At 44.9% G+C, this 20509-nt stretch overlaps 1 protein-coding gene across 1 annotated transcript; it reads right to left on the bottom strand.

The window, feature by feature from the left end:
* Positions 1–430: 430 nt before the first annotated feature.
* LOC308461920 (olfactory receptor 6E1-like) lies at positions 431–1384 on the bottom strand (the record flags this gene model as incomplete). The annotated part of the gene is made up of 1 exon (XM_080979090.1): positions 431–1384. One exon carries the CDS (start codon positions 1382–1384, stop codon positions 431–433), a length of 954 nt encoding a protein of 317 aa, XP_080835216.1.
* Positions 1385–20509: the final 19125 nt, after the last annotated feature.

The raw sequence follows: 20509 nt of genomic DNA on the forward strand, positions 1-20509 counted from the left end.
AGTATTTAATTTGTTCTGGAGATCTGTTCTTAACCTGAAACTGTTCTTAACCTGAAGCACCACTTTAGCTAATGGGGCCTCCTGCTGCAGCTGCGCCGCCGCTGCACGATTTCTGTTCTCATCCTATAGTAAAGTCCTTAACCCGAGGTAATATTTCTGGGTTAGCGGAGTCTGTAACCTGAAGCGTATATAACCTGAAGCATATGTAACCCGAGGTACCACTGTACAAAGATTTACAAAATGATTAGGGTTATGCATAACCTTGTGTCCCCCCAGAAAAAAGAACTGGTAATGATGATGTTTCAAGATGAAGTGTAAGACTAATTTTTCCAGGCAGAGCTTCTGCAAAGATGGATACTTCTGAAGAATAATATAATGCCCATTTCCTTTCACAGTCTCTTTTCAGATGATCTCTTTTCACAGTTCCTTTTCAGATGGTCCCTGGTCCCTTAGCAATGGTTTTGAGTTGCCCAAACAAATTTCTCAAGGCCTCCTGAACCTGTTTGTTTCTCAAGCTGTAGATGAAAGGGTTGAGCAAAGGGGACACAACAGTATTGAGGACGGCCACCATTTTGCCAAACTCCACTTTGCTGCTCTGTGTTGGTTTGATATAAAGGAAGATGCAGCTCCCGTAGGTGATGGACACCACAATGAAGTGAGAGGCACAAGTGGAAAAGGCCTTCTGTCTCCCTGTGGCAGTGGGGAAATGTAAGATGGTTTGGATTATCTTGGCGTATGACATTACTGTAATTGTCAAGCTTCCCAGCACAGAAAGCACAGCAGTGATGAACCCAAAGAATTCCAAAAGTGATGTGTCCCCACAAACGAGTTTGATCAATGGTGTATTGTCACAGAAGAAGTGGTCAAGGACGTTGGACTTGCATATTGGAAACTGTAGGAAAATCACCCATGGACCAATGATCAGGAGAAAACTGCCAACCCAACAAAACACAACCAGCGTGATGCATAAGTAATGGTTCATGATGGCTGGATATCTCAAGGGATTGCAGATGGCTACATATCGATCGTAGGACATGACAGCTAAGAGGAAGAACTCGATAGTTCCCAGCTGGAAATATAAGAAGGACTGTATCATGCAACCAATGTAAGTGATGTTTTTATTGCCGGTTGAAAGATGAACCAAGGTTTGGGGAATTATTGCTGTGGTGAAGCCAATTTCCAAGAAAGAGAAATTCTGGAGGAAGAAATACATAGGAGTGTGTAGCCGGTGATCTATTTGAGCAACCATGATAATCACAGCATTGCCTAGGATGGCCAGAAGGTAGGAAAAGAGAAGGGTGGTGAATAACAGGAGCTGCAGTTTCCGGATATCGGTGAAGCCCAGAAGAATAAACTCACTGACTGTTGTTTGGTTGTATTTCATGCCTGCTTTAGAACTGGAGATGGGGTGGGAGAAGAAAGTGATGGACAGAAATAAATAACATTGAAATAAATAAATAATGTTGTGAACCACCCTGTGATCTTTGGCTGAATGGTGTGATAAATATAAGCAAACACATAAATGAATAAATGTTCATGATCATCTTAGTCACTACAGAGCTGTCGACAATTGCATGTGCAACCCCCAAGTTGTTGTTGTTTAGTCGTTTAGTCATGTCCGACTCTTCGTGACCCCATGGACCAGAGCACGCCAGGCACTTCTGTCTTCCACTGCCTGAACCCCCAAGTTAAAATATGCCAATCGAAATTACTTAATGGTGTTGATGTTGAGGATTGAGTTCAATCAAGATAACCATTATCTCTACTGCTGGGCTATGGCCCCTCCAAAACATGAGGAAAACACACAAAGTAGGAAAATTGATGCCGATCTTTACTGTATTTAGACAGACAGATGGACAGACAGACAGACAGACACACACACACACACATAGGGCTAGAAGAGTAAAGCATAAGAAAGGCAGAGGTGGATGGAAGAGGAGAAAGGGAGGAATCTAAGCCTGTGTGTGCTTTTTATTTTGGTGGATAGGTATAAAATTCTAAGCTACTGAAAATCTTTTCTCCGCATCCTCGCAGTAACTCTAAAGTGTGTCACCTTTGGAAAAGAACCAGCATGGTGCAGTGTTTAGTGTGTTGGACTAGGGCCTGGGAAACTTGAGTTCAAATCCTGACACAGTCATGAACCTTGGCCTAATCAACTTCTCAGGTTTGTTGTGATGAAGAATGGGAACGAGAGAACCATGTGCACCATTTTAAGCTCTTTGCTGGAACTATGAAGTCAGGCTGTCAGGTTCCAAATGGCATTCCCGCTGTCATGGAAAACTGCAGAATAATGGGGATTCTTTAAAGAGGTATGTGAATTAAGTTAATAGAAGAACAATTGGTTCATCTTCCTCCTCACATCAGACAGCTCTAAACTGAATCATTCAAACATGCCTATTATACTACTGTTACACTCATTTGTTTCATGCATGGGGTGGTGATTTTTTCCAGTACAGATACAGTATTTTTCCACGTATAAGACACCCCCATGTATAAGACGCCCCCTATTTTTGGGGACTCCAAATTGAGAAAACACCCCACAGCACTACCCATGTATAAGACGAGCCCCAATTTTAAACTTTTTTTTTTGGTAAAAAAAACCCATCATCTTATACACAGAAAAATACAGTAATCGGCTTTTCTATCACCCACTTTTTAGGCATTGATCTGAGAAAAAGCCAACCTAGGACAATCTTATGGAACCTCTCATTGTTAGTGTCAGGGAACTGACATCGGAGCTAGAGGTGGAGGGAAGGCTCTCTAATGATGCTGGAGAAGGGCCCAGCAGGGAGAGAGGCAGTTCAGCAGATGGGGAAGCAATTCAGTGCAACACCAGGAATAAGGAGGGGCAGATGGGGGAATCGGCGAGGGGGCTCCCAGACTCTTCACCGGACACCAGCGGGGAGAGCACTGGTCCTCCGTTACCCACGCCCTCCCTGCGCAGAAGACTTCCGCGCAGAGAAAGTAGGAGGAGACTGTTACCATAAAGCACCAATGCTGCAGCAAGCAAAGGCTCTAGCAGCTCAGCCAGCTGCTTGTGGCTGGAAAGCCAGACAGGATGTTTGTGACAGTTGCCATGGGAACAAAGGGGCAGTCCATTCTGTACTGAGCACCGGATGTTAGCTCAGTGTGTGTGTGTCATATGACCCGTACTGGATGTACTTGGGAGGAGTTTCTTCTTGCTGTTGTTGAGTGCAGACATGATTCTCTGTACTGATGTAAGAGGCAGAAATAAATGATGTAAATAGTTTTCTGTCTGCTTCTTTCCCCTCCCTGGGGACACCAAAGGGGAGAGAGGAAGAACGGTGTGTTCCTCTCATACATCTGAGAAGAATCGCCGGACCTCGCCTGCTTATCAGCAGAGGTTGGGAGACGCGGGGAGGTCGACAGGAATATCTGCCGGTGCCTACGCTGTGGCACATTCCTCTGACCCAGGCAGAATTCCAACAGTGGCAGCCTTCGGATGGTTGCGATTCATCGGACATCTGCATGAGAGGCTGGTGGATTGTCCTCCTCTGCTCCAAGGAGGAAGGCAAGCGTCTGACAGAAGCCAGAGGCTCCACAGACAGCTGGTGGAAAGAAGAGGTGTTTTCCAGAGCAACAAAGTTCAAGGTATGCTGCATTTCGGGCTAAAAGTGTGAACGCAGGAAGATTAATTCCCTGGTTCACGGAGCTGCGTTTCAAAGAAAACAAAAGCTCCGGAGGAAGAGGCCTGCAGCTTGAAGGCTGAAGCCTGCATTCCACAAATTTTTGTGGTAGATAAGATGTCTTATTGAAATGCATTGTTGCTAGGTAACGGTCCTGGAAAGTTACTGGCAAAGGGGCTGGACTCTGAGTGTGAGCCTGGGAAAGCGAAACAAAATCAGAGAATGTTTCGGCTACAAGGTTTACGTGCTCTTGGAAGGGACTTTTCAATAGCAGCCTGAGTTTAGCTGCCAGGTGCAAAAAGCATAAACAATTTGCAGTTTGCTGCGTGAGAAAGGAAAAAACAACTGTTGGATTTTACAGTTTGTTTGACATTGTGAGCTGGAGGCTTGGCTTCAAGATGGATGCCAAGAAAGGAGCTTTGCCTTGCCCACCTCCCTTAACCAATGACAATTATTCATCTTGGTCTGTAAAGATGAAGGCCCTGCTGCAGAATCAGAGGCTTTTTGATGTAATTGAAAAGCCCATCCCTGCAGCACCAACCAGAGGTTGGGAGTCACAGAATGTAAGGGCCAGGACTGCTATAATTCTGTGTGTCTCAGATGATCAGTTGGTGCATGTTCAGCATTTAGAAAATGCGAAAGAGGTATGGGACACGCTGCGTACAACGCATCAGAGAGATGCTGGTTCTTCAGCGTTGTTGTATTTTGAGAAATTGACCAGTCTGAGACTTGCGCCTGATGGAGATGTTCAAGCGCACCTGACAGAAATGAAGTTTCTGCGTCAACAGATGGTGGAACGCAATTTCCGTCTTCAGGAGGAAGTGTTTTGCTTCATGATGATAAACAGCCTTAGCCGCACCTACAAGGTTGTTGCCAGTCAGCTTGGTTCCCTACCGGCCGCGCAGCTGACCGCGGAGAGAGTTTGTGCTGTGGTCCTGAATGAACACGACAGACTTGCTGCACTGGAAGAAAAAGACAGGGGGAGGGAAGAACAGAGTTCTAATTCCCCCACTGCTGATGCTACTGGGGAGCATGGTGTAGCATTGAGTGCTGTCCGATGCTACAATTGTGGACAGACTGGGCATCTACAGCGAAACTGTAAGAAGCCGCGCCAGTCAAGAGGAGCAAAGAGCAGCTCTACGAAGCCTCAGGCGTCAGGCAAAAGCCGTACCAAGTGCCAGATGAAACCTGCAAAGGCTATGATGGCGAAAGGAACCACGCCAGATGTTGGGAACTCGTTCATAATTGACACGGGCGCAACGGTTCACATGTGCCCGCACAGAGGACTGTTTTCGACGTTGAAGAAGCAAAGCTTCACTGTGAAACAGGCCAACGGTCAAGAGCTGGAAGCAACTGGAATTGGGACTGTGTATCTTGAGAGTCTGAACTTGACTATAAGCAATGTTTACCTGGTTCCAGAACTGAGATTTAATCTGCTGAGCGTGTCGCAGATTGCAAAGAAAGGACTGAAACTGTCCTATGATGCTAAAAGCTGCAAGATCTACAAAGATGGAGAACTGTTTCTTACTGCCAAAGAGAAAGATGGACTGTATTTGTTGACTTTTGATCAAAGTGATTACATGAAATGTAATTCTGATGTTTCTAACGAAATCTCTCTTGCAGGAGTGACCAGTGTGAGCACCAGGAAGGTGACCAAGACCAAGAAGGTCGACAGAGCATTTCAGCGGGTGTATGCTGATGTGATTGGTCCTCTAGAACCATCTAGAGGCAGTGCAAAGTATTACCTTTTGTGTGTGGATTGTTTCACTAATTATTCTTGGGTTTATATGATGGAGAAACCGCAAGAAACTTTAGAAAAGTTTCAGAAATTTTGTGACAAGGTTAAAAGTATGCATGATGCTAACAATGATTGTCTTTTCACAGATGAGAAGCAAGTTTTTCTGTTACAGAAGTTTCAGAAGTTCCTGGATGGAAAAGGGATAGACCACAAAGTGGCAGTTTCGCAAGAAGCGTGGAACAGGGGGGTCTGTGTAAAAGTGAACAAAGAATTGCAAAAGGGGATGAATGCGCAATTGCTGAGTTCACATTTGCCACATGAATATTGGGCCGAATCGCTAGCGTCCTATCTTCATGTGTGGCTGAGAAAAGTCTCAACAGAGTTGGGATGTTCTCCTTTTGAGAAGCTGTTCAATAGAAAACCTTCTGTTGCCTATTTTAAGGTTTTCGGGTCTCATGTGAGAGCAGAAGCTCCAGGTGGTGTAAAGAATGCCAGAGGCATTTTTGTGGGTTATGAAAAGGGTCTCTACAGAGTAATTTTGTCTGAATCTGGTCAAGTGATTCTCACAAAGTTCCTAGAGAGTGCTCCAGAGCAAGAGCGGGTTGTAGTACAAACATTTCCCACAGAGGATTCTGATGATAATGATGATGATGAGTTTGATCTTATTGAGTTCAGTAGTACTGATGATGACAGCGATAGCTCAGACAGCTCAGTTGTCACAGTCATTGAGAGGAAATCTCACACAATGGATAGACCTTCACAGATGAAGGAAGAACCACTGATTGCTACTGGTTCTCAACAGAGTCCAAAGGTTGAACCAGTGAGCACAGAGGATCAGAACCTCTTACGTAGGTCTGAGAGAGCAACGAAGGGTGTACCACCCAAGAGGTATTCAAAGGAGTTTGCTAACCTTGCATATGTTGCTATTGTAAACGACCAAGGACAGATTGAAGCTGTGTCTGAGTCAGAGACAAAGGCACAACAGAGAGTTGTTAACCGAGGTAATGCGAAGTCACACAACCAGAGAGGTACATTGGTTAAACCAGTGGCGGGTAGTTCCAAGGGTGGAACTGAAACAACAGGGGAATGTTATAAATATAACAACTGTTTGTTTTCTTCTCTGGATGACGCTTTGCTCGCAGCACACATTGATACTTTAGGGGGAGTATGTTACCATAAAGCACCAATGCTGCAGCAAGCAAAGGCTCTAGCAGCTCAGCCAGCTGCTTGTGGCTGGAAAGCCAGACAGGATGTTTGTGACAGTTGCCATGGGAACAAAGGGGCAGTCCATTCTGTACTGAGCACCGGATGTTAGCTCAGTGTGTGTGTGTCATATGACCCGTACTGGATGTACTTGGGAGGAGTTTCTTCTTGCTGTTGTTGAGTGCAGACATGATTCTCTGTACTGATGTAAGAGGCAGAAATAAATGATGTAAATAGTTTTCTGTCTGCTTCTTTCCCCTCCCTGGGGACACCAAAGGGGAGAGAGGAAGAACGGTGTGTTCCTCTCATACATCTGAGAAGAATCGCCGGACCTCGCCTGCTTATCAGCAGAGGTTGGGAGACGCGGGGAGGTCGACAGGAATATCTGCCGGTGCCTACGCTGTGGCACATTCCTCTGACCCAGGCAGAATTCCAACAGAGACTGGGTGTCAAACAACTTTTATGTTGGAAGAGGTTTAAGAAACGCCCACTGACGGATTCTGCTAGTGACTGAGGCAGCCACGAATTGAAGGGCTGTCCAGACAGAAAGGTTTAACAAGGCAACATAGCCAGGAGAGGCGGCAACTTACGCACGAGCAACCCCATACCATTATAGCAATCCGTCAGTCCCTGACGTTGCTTGTGCACAGCGGCAGGCAGCATCATGAGCAAAACCGGAGAAGCTGGCGCCACGGAGGGAGCAGCAGGAGTGCAAAATCTGGTGGAGAGGAACCGAGATTTGGAGCAGCATGTGGCTCTTCTAACAGCGCGGCTGGACGAAAGGCGGACTCAAGATGCACAGGTCAGACCCACCCCCGTAGCAAGGAAGGTACTGGGACTGGTACACAAATTTGGAGGGAAGCCTCAGGACTATAGTGCGTTCCGGACGGAAATAGAGTACGCTTTGGAACTGCAGCAGAATGATTTTGCAGACGACGGGGAGCGGGTGGCTTATATTGTTGGGCATCTGCAGGATGGGGCCAGGGAATGGATCAGGCCCCTAATGGCAACGCAGAATGCCGCCTTGAAGGACCTGAGGAAATTTTTCCAGGCGATGGACGCAATGTACTCCAGTGATGTGCAGCAAAGTGTGACTCGGCGGGAACTGATGAACTGTAAACAGGGGCACCAGTCAGTTAGAGACTACTGGTCATGCTTTGCCATGTTAGTTCACTGGCTCGGGTGGGAACTGGACTCTGAACCCATTCAAATGTTGTTTGAGGAGGGGTTGTCCCCAACGGTGAAGGACGAGCTTTCCCGCGCACCCCGCCCCCAGTCGATGGATCAGCTGACCAAGGCTGTGCTTGCAATTGGTGTAAGGCAGGAAGCGCGGGCTCAGGAGAAGCGGGAAGGGAGAGATCAACGTTACCATGACTACCGCATTCCTGAAATACCAAGGCAGCCTTCCCCGCCGGCGGAGCCAATGGAAATAGATGTGGGGCGTGCGCGGGCGGTTTCAAATTCCAGCGACGGTCGCAAGAAGGAGGGAAAGGATTGGAAAACTAATAAGAAGTGTTTCCTCTGCCAGCGGCCAGGACATTTTGCCAGGGTCTGCCCTCAAAGAAAGGCCTGGCAAGGAATGGTGGGAGCTGCAGGGGGTGAGGAGGAGGTGGAAAAAGAAAAGGAGCTGGGAAACGACAACGCTTGGCTGCCACTCAGCGGGCACAGCAGCCAGGCCAGCAACCAATAGAAGTGCCCCAACCAGACCCCCCCAGGGCGGCTATAGCCATAGAAGTGGTGCTAGAACTCCCGAATGGGCACCCAGTAAAGGTGAAAGGGCTGTTGGATTCAGGCAGTTCCTGCAATTTCTTCAGCAAGGACTTTGCACTAGAGCACCAGCTCCACCTGCTGCCCTTAGATTTCCCCTTGCAAGTAACCACCATTGATGGCAGAGAGCTGCTGGGAGGGGAAGTGACACACCAGACCCCACCAATGAGAATGAGGGTTTCCAGGCACTCGGAGACCATCGCCTTTCACGTAGCCTCACTGGCAGGGCCCCCAATAATATTAGGGATGAGCTGGCTAGCACAACATGATCCAGTGGTGGCGTGGCATCAGAGGACGGTCACCTTTGGGTCCGCTTACTGTTTGGAACACTGTCTAGGGGGGGAAACCCCAAGAATGACCGTGGCCAGGGTGGCTGGGATAGCTGTGGAGCGGAAAGGGGAGGTGCCACCACAATATGCTGACCTGCAGGAGGTCTTCAGCGAGAAGGAGGCGGATAGACTACCCCCCCATAGGCCCTTTGACTGCCAAATCAACTTGCTCCCGGGGGCGCAGCTGCCGGTGGGTAAACTGTATGCCATGTCGGACAGGGAAATGAAGGAGTTGCGGGAATTTATTGACAAGAACCTGAAAAGAGGCTTCATAAGAGAATCGAAAGCGGTGGGGGGCAGTCCGGTGTTCTTTGTGAACAAAAAGGACACAAATAAACCCAGGCTCGTTGTGGACTATAGGGCCGTCAATTTGGTGTCGGAACCCGTGACCTTCCCGATGCCCAGGATTGACGACATTTTAACACGGGTGAGGCAAGGGAAATTTTTTACCAAGCTGGACCTCAGGGGAGCATACAATTTGATTAGGATGAGGGAAGGGGACGAATGGAAGACCACAATGTTCACACCCCTAGGGGCCTTTGAGTACCTAGTTATGCCTTTTGGATTACAGTCGGGCTCCGCCTGTTTTCAAGCATTCATGCACCACGTGCTGGGGTCCCTGCTGTACAAGAACTGCGTAGCCTTCTTGGACGACGTCTTAATCTATTCGGACAATGAGGAGCAACATGTCAGGGAAGTGCTAAAACGACTGCAGAAGCACCAGTTGTGGGTCAAACTGGAAAAATGTCAGTTTCACGCCAGAGAAGTCGAGTTTCTGGGGTACAGGTTGTCAGACAAAGGCCTAGCGATGGACCCAAGGTGCAGGCAGTGCTGGAGTGGAAGGCTCCCAAAACCCGGAAGGACATGCAGAGGTTCCTAGGGTTCAGCAACTTCTACAGGAAGTTCATCAAGAACTTCGCCCACTTGACAGCGCCCATCACAGATTGTCTCAGTAGCAAAAGGAAGTTCGTCTGGACAGAGGGAACCCAGCAGTCCTTTGAAAGACTGAAGAAGGCGTTCGCATCGGAAGAGCAGCTCCTGCACGTGGATCTGGAGAAACCCATGAGGCTAGAGACCGACGCGTCCGACAGAGCCATTGGGGCAGTTCTTTTGCAGCCAGGTAGGAGCAAGCAGGAATGGAAGCCGTGTGCCTTTTTCTCGCGAAAGCTGAGCAAATCGGAGCAAAACTATACTGTGTATGACCGTGAACTGCTTGCGATCTATGCGGCGTTTCGTCGATGGCGCCATCTACTAATAGGGGTGCAGCACAAGATCCAGGTTTGTACAGATCACAAGAACTTGGAATACTGGAGGACCGCACGAGTACTCAACCAGAGACAGATTCGATGGGCACAGGAGTTCTCCAAGTTTCCCTTCGAAATCCGATACGTACCAGGGGAGGAAAACGTGAGAGCAGATGCTCTCTCCAGGAAGCCAGAGTACTGGGAAGGAGAGGGGCCACCGGAGATACGACACGTGATCCCCGAGGACCGGTGGGTGGGTGTGGGAATCTTGGAGGGGAAACGAGAACTGGCCGGACTCACTAGAAACAACGTGTTCGCACAAACTAAAATCCGGGAAATCTGAGATGGAAGAGAAACCCAGGGAGGGTTTGAGGAGAAGGAAGGGGTGCTGTACTATAAGGGGGCGCTGTATGTACCGGGGGAGACCCTACGGGGGAAGGTACTCAAACAACTCCACGACAACCCCACAGCTGGACACTTTGGAAAGCACAAAACCATGATGCTTGTCACCAGGCAGTTCTGGTGGCCCAGGGTGAGGGAGGATGTACGGGAATATGTACGGGGTTGCGACTGCTGCCAAAGGGCAAAGGGGGAGCGGGCTGCCCCCGCAGGATTACTGGAACCCTTACCCACGCCGGAAAACCCTGGGAGGTGGTGTCCATTGATTTTATGACCGATCTGCCCAAGTCCCAGGGAAAGACAGCAGTCATGGTAGTGGTCGATTTACTGACAAAAATGTTCCATTTTATAGCCTGCTCACATGCGGTTACAGCAGAGGAAACAGCCAGGTTGTTTGTAGATCACATCTTCAGGTTGCATGGGGCTCCCTCGAGGGTTATCTCCGACCGCGGGAAACAATTTACTTCCCGGTTCTGGAGGAAGCTCATGAGCTTGCTATAGGTCGAAGTGGGCTTCTCGACGGCGAGACACCCGGAAACCAACGGGCAAGCAGAAAGAGCGAACAGTATACTCCAGCAATACCTACGCTGTTACGTCAGCGAGAGGCAGAACGATTGGGTGGAGAAACTAGCGCTGGCTGAATTTGCGTACAATAGCGCTGAACATGTGTCCACGGGAATGAGCCCGTTCATGGCCAATTATGGGTGTCACCCCAGGGCCTTCCCGGGGAGTGGGGAGGAAAGTTGGAGCGTACCTGCGGCAGAGCAGTTTGTGGAAGAAATGGAGGCCCTGCACCAGCAACTTAAGATGAACTTGGAGCGGGCCAAGGAAATTTACAAGAGGCAGGCAGACAAGCACCGTAGGGAAGGGGAGACCATACGGGTGGGGGACAGAGTGTGGTTGTCAACCCAAGGGTTACCCTTTAAGGGGGGGTGCAAGAAGTTGCAGCCCAGGCAGCTGGGACCGTTTGAAGTAACACAGCAGGTGAACCCCGTGGCATTCAAGCTCAAGTTGCCTGACAGCATGAAAATACACCCGGTGTTCCATAGGTCCCTACTCTCACCGTACAGGGAGGGGCGGGAATTCCCGGGGCGAGAGGGAGAAGTCACCACACACCTGCAGGTAGAAGAGAGGGAGCACCACCACTTGGCCACGGAAATACTTTATTCAAGGTGGCAGGTTTACCATTCCATTCCAAATTGCTAAGGATTTCTGCCATAATTTCTTTTCTTTGGGGGGGGCGGGGGTTGTAAAAGAAATAAGTTGAAAGGGGAGCGAGGAAATTTTTAGCCACCACTCTGCTTTCTGGGTGCTGCTGCACTCAGGTCCTACATACAGCTTTCCTGTAGGCATATAACAGGTTGTAGGTTGCCTTGATATTGCCAGTTGGAAGATGGGATCTATATTTTTGTACCAAAGGAAAGGGCCATCAACCTACTACAAACATTGCTGCCACTAATTCACCACCCTAGAGCCTCCCTAATTTGCCAGCCACTTTGTAAAAAAAGACCACACGTGTTCAGATTTCCTCCTCTTCAGATAGTCTTTGAAGGCTTCATTGACCTTCTCATTCCTTAAACTATAATTAAAAGGGTTCAAAAATAGTGTAAATGCTCCAGTAAGGACGGCAAGTCCCTTCTGGACATCCCAAGATCATCCCTGGCTGGGCAAGGAGTACATTAATATTGCACTGCCATAAAAGATGGACGTGGTTCTGCTGTGAGAAGCGCAGGTTGGAAACGTCTTTTACCGACCTTTTATGGAGTACATGTGCAAGACGGTGACAATGATGTAGACATCAGAGAGACCCATGACAGAAAAGGAGGTGACTAACACCGGTCCAGACAGAATGCCCTCCAGAGCCAGAAGGAGCTGCACCTGATTTCAAGGAACTTTTATCATTGGAGCATAGTTGCAGAAAAAATGGTCTATGACATTATCACCACAGAAAGAGAACCAAGTCAGCAAAAGCGTGGGAGCAAAGTTGTTAAGGAAAGCGTCAACATTCTTCACATTACATTGTTGTTAAATGTGTGTTGTTGAAGGCTTTCAAAACAACTAATAACACATAAACGGGGGGGGGGGAGTGTCATTTTTCAAAAAATTCAGTTCTCGAAATTTTGGAATGCTGTTCTCCAGCTAAGTAGTGGGTGCAGATGTGCATATACTAGGATAAAAAGTCTATAAAAATGCACACATTGGTGACAATAACATGTCAAAGTTCATTATATTATGATAAATTGCTTTAAAAAAACATGTAGATTAGGAAGAAATGTGCACATTAGGGGAATTTTTTTCATGAAGACTTAAAAAAATATGTAAATACAAGCTGATTTGCCAAAATTTTGTACTAAACTATTTAATCATATAGCTTGGCACTGATACTACCCTAGATATCTCTCTCAGAAACAGGAATAATTGATGTGTTTGCCCATAATGAAAATAAGAAAATTCTGAATACCTTTATAAAGCAAAGCAGTATAATATACTATAATATGCCTTACCTTGGTATGATGCAGCTTTCAGCACCAGATCTATAATATGTTGAGTTCCTGTGACACTTAAATCTTATCATGGCTGGGTGTCTTCCATCATCCTCTCCATGGAATACTAGTGAGACAATCTTTATTTAAAGGTCCCTTGGGAGGAGGATGTTCATTCTTAAGTGGAACAAAGCTGTTTTAATTTGCACAGATTAGCCTTCTCCAACCCGTGCTCTCCACATGTTTAGACCACAGCTCCCAGCAGCCACTGCCAGATTCAGAGGGTCCCAAATTCAATCTCCAAGTTAGGAGCTGATGATTATTCCACTCTTTCCCAGGCCTATCTGAAGTTTAACCATTGAACCCAGGACTTTCTGTGTGCAAATCAAATGCTTTACCACTCAGGCCTCCCTGCCCCCCACAGTGGAATATGTTGCATCCATAACTAAGGACAGGAAACAATTCAAGTGCAGGAAGTCCTCAATTGTTATTTATACATATCAAAACATACACACTAGACCTGTCAGCATGCTGAGCAAAGCAAGCAAACAACTAGAAGATGGCAAAAATGTACCTTTGTTTGTTTTTTTTTTTAAATGATTTTTATTAAGGTTTCAACAAAAAGTTAGACAGAAAAACATAAAAATAGAAGTACAAAAATACACAATACATAATCCAAACAGAGAAGGAAAACACAGAAAACAAAATACAAACAAAACAAACAAAAAAAAAAACCAACAACAGAACAATTAAAAACAATATCACTTTTCCATTTCCGTTTTTGAATTTACTTATTTTCTGGACTTCCTCATACCTCCCTCTTTTGTATTCCAGTCCAAATTGTTTGTCCAGCAATTTCTTTTCCACTTTTTTAATCCCAATCTTTAATCTTAATATAATATATAACACTTAAACTTCTTTAATCCTAATCTTTAATCTTAATGTAATATAGCATTAAAATTTTACCTCTTAAGTACCAAATTTCCATTTCCTTAAACATCTTTTTAATCCTAATCTTAAATCTTAGTCTATCAATAACTTTAACCTGTACAACTGGAAACCACTTATTTTCGATCCAACATCACTCTAACATTCTTTAATTTTGCAGTGTTTCTGAAGATAATCTTTGAATTTCTTCCAATCTTCCTCCACCGACTCTTCTCCCTGGTCTCGGATTCTGCCAGTCATTTCTGCCAGTTCCATATAGTCCATCAGTTTCATCTGCCATTCCTCCAGCGTGGGAAGTTCTTGTGTCTTCCAATACTTTGCGATGAGTATTCTTGCTGCTGTTGTTGCATACATAAAGAAAGTTCTATCCTTTTTTAACACCATTTGGCCGACTATGCCCAGGAGAAAGGCCTCTGGTTTCTTAAGGAAGGTATATTTAAATACCTTTTTTAATTCATTATATATCATTTCCCAGAAAGCCTTAATCTTTGGGCACGTCCACCAAAGGTGAAAAAATTTACCTTCAGTTTCTTTACATTTCCAACATTTGTTATCGGGCAAATGATAGATTTTTGCAAGCTTGACTGGGGTTATGTACCACCTGTATATCATTTTCATAATATTCTCTCTTAAGGCATTACATGCCGTAAATTTCATACCTGTGGTCCACAACTGTTCCCAGTCAGCAAACATAATGTTATGTCCAACGTCCTGTGCCCATTTAATCATAGCCGATTTTACCGTTTCATCCTGAGTATTCCATTTCAGCAGCAAGTTATACATTCTTGACAAATTCTTAGTTTTGGGTTCTAACAGTTCTGTTTCTAATTTTGATCTTTCCACCTGGAAGCCAGCAAAAATGTACCTTTGGATCTCTGTACATCAGTGGTGGTTAACTTTGGTAGGACCACAGGTTAGCTACCCTTGCTCTGTCTATAGACATCACCCCTCTCCTTTGCCTGTTTAAGTGACGGTCTGCAGTGATTAAAAATGGGTCCATTTTCTACACACCTTCCTCCCAAAGAAATGCTTTGCAGACATTTAATTTATTTAAATGAACTGTACACTCCCTTACAGTGGAGTTTACAGTTTTATGGTGAGTGTTTCAGTCTCCTGAAATAGCTGTTTGCCAGTTCTTCATGCTTGCAGTGGCCTGACCGCCATCAATGGATACTAACTTTTCCTTGTAGCCCATCTCTCCTCTCATTCCTTGAATGCTTTCCAAAAGTACTTTATAAGTATCTAAATGGCTAGCTGGTATCACTGAGAGCAAAAGTAGGGAACTGAGGGTGCCGACAAGTGGTGTTTAATTTTAATTTTACTTTTCTCCAGAATACTGAAAAGGTTGCCATAAAAGTGATTTTGTCAAAGTGGAAAGTGTTTGTTCATTTCTAAAGAGAGCTGCTTTTTTCAGAAATGAATACAAATGACAACAGTTTTGCAAAGGAGTGCTGATTTAAAAGGTATATCATTTTACATTGATGTTTAAGTTAGGGGACTTGGTTTGTTAAAAAACCAACCATCCCAGTATTCATAGACTATCTAAAAGTACTGCAGGAAACTTTGCTATATAATAAACTTTAAACTTTATTATATATTTTCCTAAGCTCCAAGTCTACTCATTGACTTCTTAATAATAGTAGTAGTAGTATCTATGCTGAAATACCTCTATGAATCAAGGTGTGCTTCTTATTCATTTTCTGGGTGGTATTTAATTCTCTAGGGATATGAATACAAGGAACAAATTTATTAAACTGTGACAGAATAATTTCTGACCTCCAGCAACCTTAGTTGATTCTAGCAGATCAGAGTCCCTTACAGCCACCCAGATTTGACTGGTTGGCATAACTGAGGGCAATTGTGAGGAACTGAGAGTGTGGGCAAGTGGTGGGAATTTAAACAAAAAAAAAAAAAAAAATTATTTTTTGTGCACAGAAAAAGTTGCCATAAGAGTGATTTTGACAGAGCTGGAAGTGGTTGTGAAATGCCATGAGTAATTTCACCTCAACTCTATGATTCTATGATTCTGTGATTCTATGATTCAGATTTTGTGTTGATTTAAAAGGTATATTGTTTTACACCCATGTTTATGTTAGGGGACTTGTTGTTTTAAAAAAAACCACCACCACAATTTTCATAGACTATCTAAAAGTACTGCAGGAAACTTTGCTATATAATAAACTTTAAACTTTATTATATATTTTCCTAAGCTCCAAGTCTACTCATTAACTAACTAAATAATAATAATAATAATAATAATAATAATAATAATAATAATAATAATAATAGAATCTATGCTGAAGTACCTCTATGAATCAAGGTGTGCTTCTTATTCATTTTCCAGGAAGTAATTAATTCTCTAGGGAATGAATTTAAGGAACAAATTTATTAAATTGTGACAGAATAATTTTGACCTCTAGTAACCTTAGTTGATTCTAGCAGATCAGAGTCCAAGAGAATGAATTCTACATCTTCTCCTCATAGACTAACACATAGTCAGTGGTATGGTGGTCAGTTCTGACCATCCCTGACCACTGGTCCTGTTAGCTAAGGATGATGGGAGTTGTAGTCCCAAAACATCTGGAGGGCCGAGTTTGTCTATGCCTGGGCTAGCTCATGGCCTGGCAATGCCACACAGGATCATAGTGTGAAGAAGTTACAAAGTTGGTTCCTTCCATTGGTTCTGGACCCTGATAAGACTCCTAGAAACATGTCAGTTACCCAAAAAAAGCAGGACGGTACCCACCTTGCTGGACAGTATAGTGGTGTGATTTCCTTTTCCTTTTAGACTTATTTGTGTGTAATGCACTTTTTTTATCCCCTATATTATGATCTGGGAGACAAGGGATCAAATCCTCACTCAACTTTGCAGCAGGCGACACAACTATGATTTAGAATGGAGTGCAGGAGCCGCTGAATTCTAGCATCGCACAGGGTGCCACTGAGATGTGAGACCCCAAGGTCTGCCACCGGTTGTTGTGAGGATAAAACGGGAAGAATGATATACAGTGGTACCTCTGGTTATGAACTTAATTCATTCTGGAGGTCCATTCTTAACCTGAAACCGTTCTTAACCTGAGGTACCACTTTAGCTAATGGGGCCTTCCGCTGCCACCGCACGATTTCTATTCTCATCCTTGGACAAAGTTCTTAACCTGAGGTACTACATCCGGGTAACCAGAAGTGTTTGTTACTTGACGTGTTTGTAACCCAAGGTACCACTGTACACCACAATGAGCTCCTTGAAGGAATGATGGGGTATTCATTCAATGACAAATAAAACTAACAAAATGTCATTCGCAGATTTTCTCTATAACTAAATAATATTTAGTTATAAATATTATTTTTCAAACTGATTTAAGCCACTGATCATATCTCATCGTAGCTCTCTCTCTGCTAATGGCAAATATCAAGAACTTCAATGCCATAACGCTTTACAAAGATATATATAATTTTTGCATCATCCCATTCATTTTCTACATCATTCACTTTGCTTGTTTTATAATGACCCTGCAGTTGCCCCCTGCCACAGAGGGGAGAAGAGCCTCAAATTATTTCCACTCATTCCACCTCCTTAAACAGTCTTTTAAGGCCTCTTTGACCTTCTGATTCCTTAGAGTATAAATAAATGGGTTTAGTAATGGTGTCACCACTGAGGTAAGGACAGCAAGTGCCATCTGGACAGCCTGAGAACGTCCCTGATTGGGCAAAGAGTACATAAAGATTGAACTGCCATAAAAGATGGAGGCAACAGTGATGTGAGATGCACAGGTAGAAAATGTCTTCTGCCGACCTTTGGTGGAATGCATGCATAAGATGGTTGCGATGATGTAGACATAAGAGACAACAGTGACCGTTAAAGAGCCAAGGAGCACCACTGAGGACAGGGCAGTCTCCACAGCCAGGAGAGCATACACGTCATTGCAGGAAAGTTTTATCATTGGGGCATAGTCACAGAAGAAATGGTCTATAATATTAGAGCCACAGTAGGAAAGGTAAGAGAGCAAAATGATTGGGGCAAGGATAGAAAGGAAGCCACCCATCCAGCAACCCAGGACCAAATAGGTGCAGACCCATCCATTCATGATGATGGCATAGCGAAGTGGTCTGCAGATGGCAACATAGCGATCAAAGGCCATCACAGCAATAAGGATGGTTTCACTGGTAGCAAAGGAGAAGTAGAAATAGCACTGGGCCACACAGCCCAAGAAAGAGATGGCTTTGTTCAGAGAAACCATGTTCACCAGCATCTTGGGGATGATAGATATGACAAAGAAGACCTCCATGAGTGAGAGGTTACAGAGGAAAAAGTACATGGGGGTTTGGAGACGCTGGTCCAGACATACCAGTGTGATGATGGCGATATTCCCAGCTAACGTTAGCAGGAAACTGAGAAGAAGCACCACAAAAATGAAGAGCTCCAAGCACCTAGGAAGTTGGAAGCCAATCAAGATGAACTCTGTCACCTGCTCTGGTTTGCTATGATTTCTTGGCTCCAGATTGAGCTACAAAATGGTCAAGTGGGCACACAGACAAATTAAAAATGGTAGAGTTTGTAGCATTCAAGGCAGGCCACTTCCCCCCTTTCCTAGGGTTAAAAGGATACAAACACCTCTCACCTTCACCTTAAACATTCATATAAAGTCATCTTCTGCAAGCCAGTGATTATTTTTTTTTCAATTATGAGAATACTTCACTTCTCATAAAACGTTTTTTGTTGGTCCCACTCTTTTTGCACTGAAAGATTCCAGGCAGATTGTCCCAGTTCAGCTCTTTCTCTGAAGACTGCCTAAGAAATCAGTGGTGGACTGTTGTAGTCCTGTGCTGCCAGCCATGACAGAGCTCAATGGAGGGAGAAGTCAGCCAACCAGCCAAGTCTCCGAGGGGTATGTGCCTGGAGGCAGAGTCCATATACAAGATCCAATCAAGTCCTAAGGTCAGGAGTATCTCAGTTCATGTAGCCAGACGATCCAGGAGGTCAAGAAAGCCGAGGGTCCAAGGCTGCAAGAAGCAGCAAGGTCTGTTCAGGAATGACAAAAGTTGTGTCCAGCACACGATTGAGGCTGGAAACCCTACTTAAGAAAGCTGGAGCCAGCTGGTTCTCTTTAGGAGCAAGAAGGCTGATCAGCAGCAGGTGGAGTCACTTCACCTTCTGCTCCTTCAGGCTGCTGCTCAGCAGGTGAAGCTGACTCCTGGCCCATGACACAGACATAGGAGCCCCACCCAATAAAATAATTGAGGGGGCACCCCCCCCCAGTTGATGGACATTGCCATTCAAATTGTGTGTGTGACCATGTCATGTGATCAGTTATGTGGGGTGGGGCTGACCTACCACCCCCTCAATATTTTCTTCAAGTTGGCACCCCTGGTGGTGAAGACATTGTTTAATTGCATTGAACCATCACACTATGTGTAACAGGAATAGAAGAGGTATACATGAATGATTAAATTTAGAACCGCCTGATGTGTATGTGGGGGGATTGTTCTTTTAATTTTAATTGAATATCCCCCTTTAAAGAATCCCTATTAGTCTTCATATCAAGTGTCCATGTGTATTGAATACTCTACAACAAATTGAACATACAACACGCTGGGTTGTACCAATCTCCTTTGTTTATACTCACAGAACCCCATTTTACCTGGAAGGGCATTCAAACAGCAGACTGGACAAAGGGACAGATATTTTCAATTCCACTTGTCATCCACATGTGGATCCCTGAAATATTTGTCAGGTGTAGATACTCCAGTGATTCAAAAAGCCTTCTGTAGGTTGATGAACGCAATTCGTTACAGCCTCTGCCTTCTCTCCTGCAGTCAGTGTTAACATTTATTGGCCATATCAAGGCAATGAAATGCAATTGGTTCTTTTGGTTCTTGCCATGGCTTGGTATAGTGTCTTTCTCCTTTACACAGTATGAATTATCAGTAAGATGAAGCTTATATGAAGGCACTTGGGGATGATCATTACTGAGTGCCTAGAAGGTTCAGCTTCATACCTAATGCCAGGGGAACCCAAATCTCATACCAAGACCTTCTGATCTCACTGCCATTACCCAGATGACCAAAAATACAATGCACATCCTCAGTGGCCACAGAATGCTGCCAACTGTTGTGAGCGTTGAAGGAAAACCAGTTTGCGTGGCGGCGGCAGTGGAATGGTGCATCTTGAGAAAGGGCATGACATTTCCACACTTCATGGGACTATTTGCACCCTGCATATACTTATGTCCACCATCATCTGATGACCCACACCATCAGACTTTAGCTACAGACAGTGGGTGTCTCTCAAAAGCCAGTTTCTAATAATCAGTGGTGAGACTACAGTACATGTGAAGTAAAATGCACACACACCTTTAGTCTTACAGGAATTGTTTTAAAAAGAAACAGCAGCCACAGAAGAGGTGGAGAGCATCAAATTTTGGAGTGTAGGACACAGTGATATTGTTAAGTTGTGGGTGAACATATCAGACGACACAGCGATTCGTCAAACAGCTCTTGTTTATTCACAGGCCAGGACAGAACTGAACTGAAGGGCTCAGTCAGCCTGCTTATATAGAGCTCCAGTACCACATTACTGTAACAACTTTCTAAAACTATCCAATCACTGAACGTCACTTTTGATCCTTCATTTGCATAACTATCTACAGTATCCATCCAATCACTGAACGTCACTTTCGATCCTTCATTTGCATAACTATCTACAGTATCCCCCTGCTGGCCCAGGGTGAGAACTTCAGTACATAAGAGATAT

The sequence above is a fragment of the Podarcis pityusensis genome, assembly GCF_964106645.2.
Source record: "Podarcis pityusensis genome assembly, chromosome: 13".
Classification (NCBI taxonomy): domain Eukaryota; kingdom Metazoa; phylum Chordata; class Lepidosauria; order Squamata; family Lacertidae; genus Podarcis; species Podarcis pityusensis.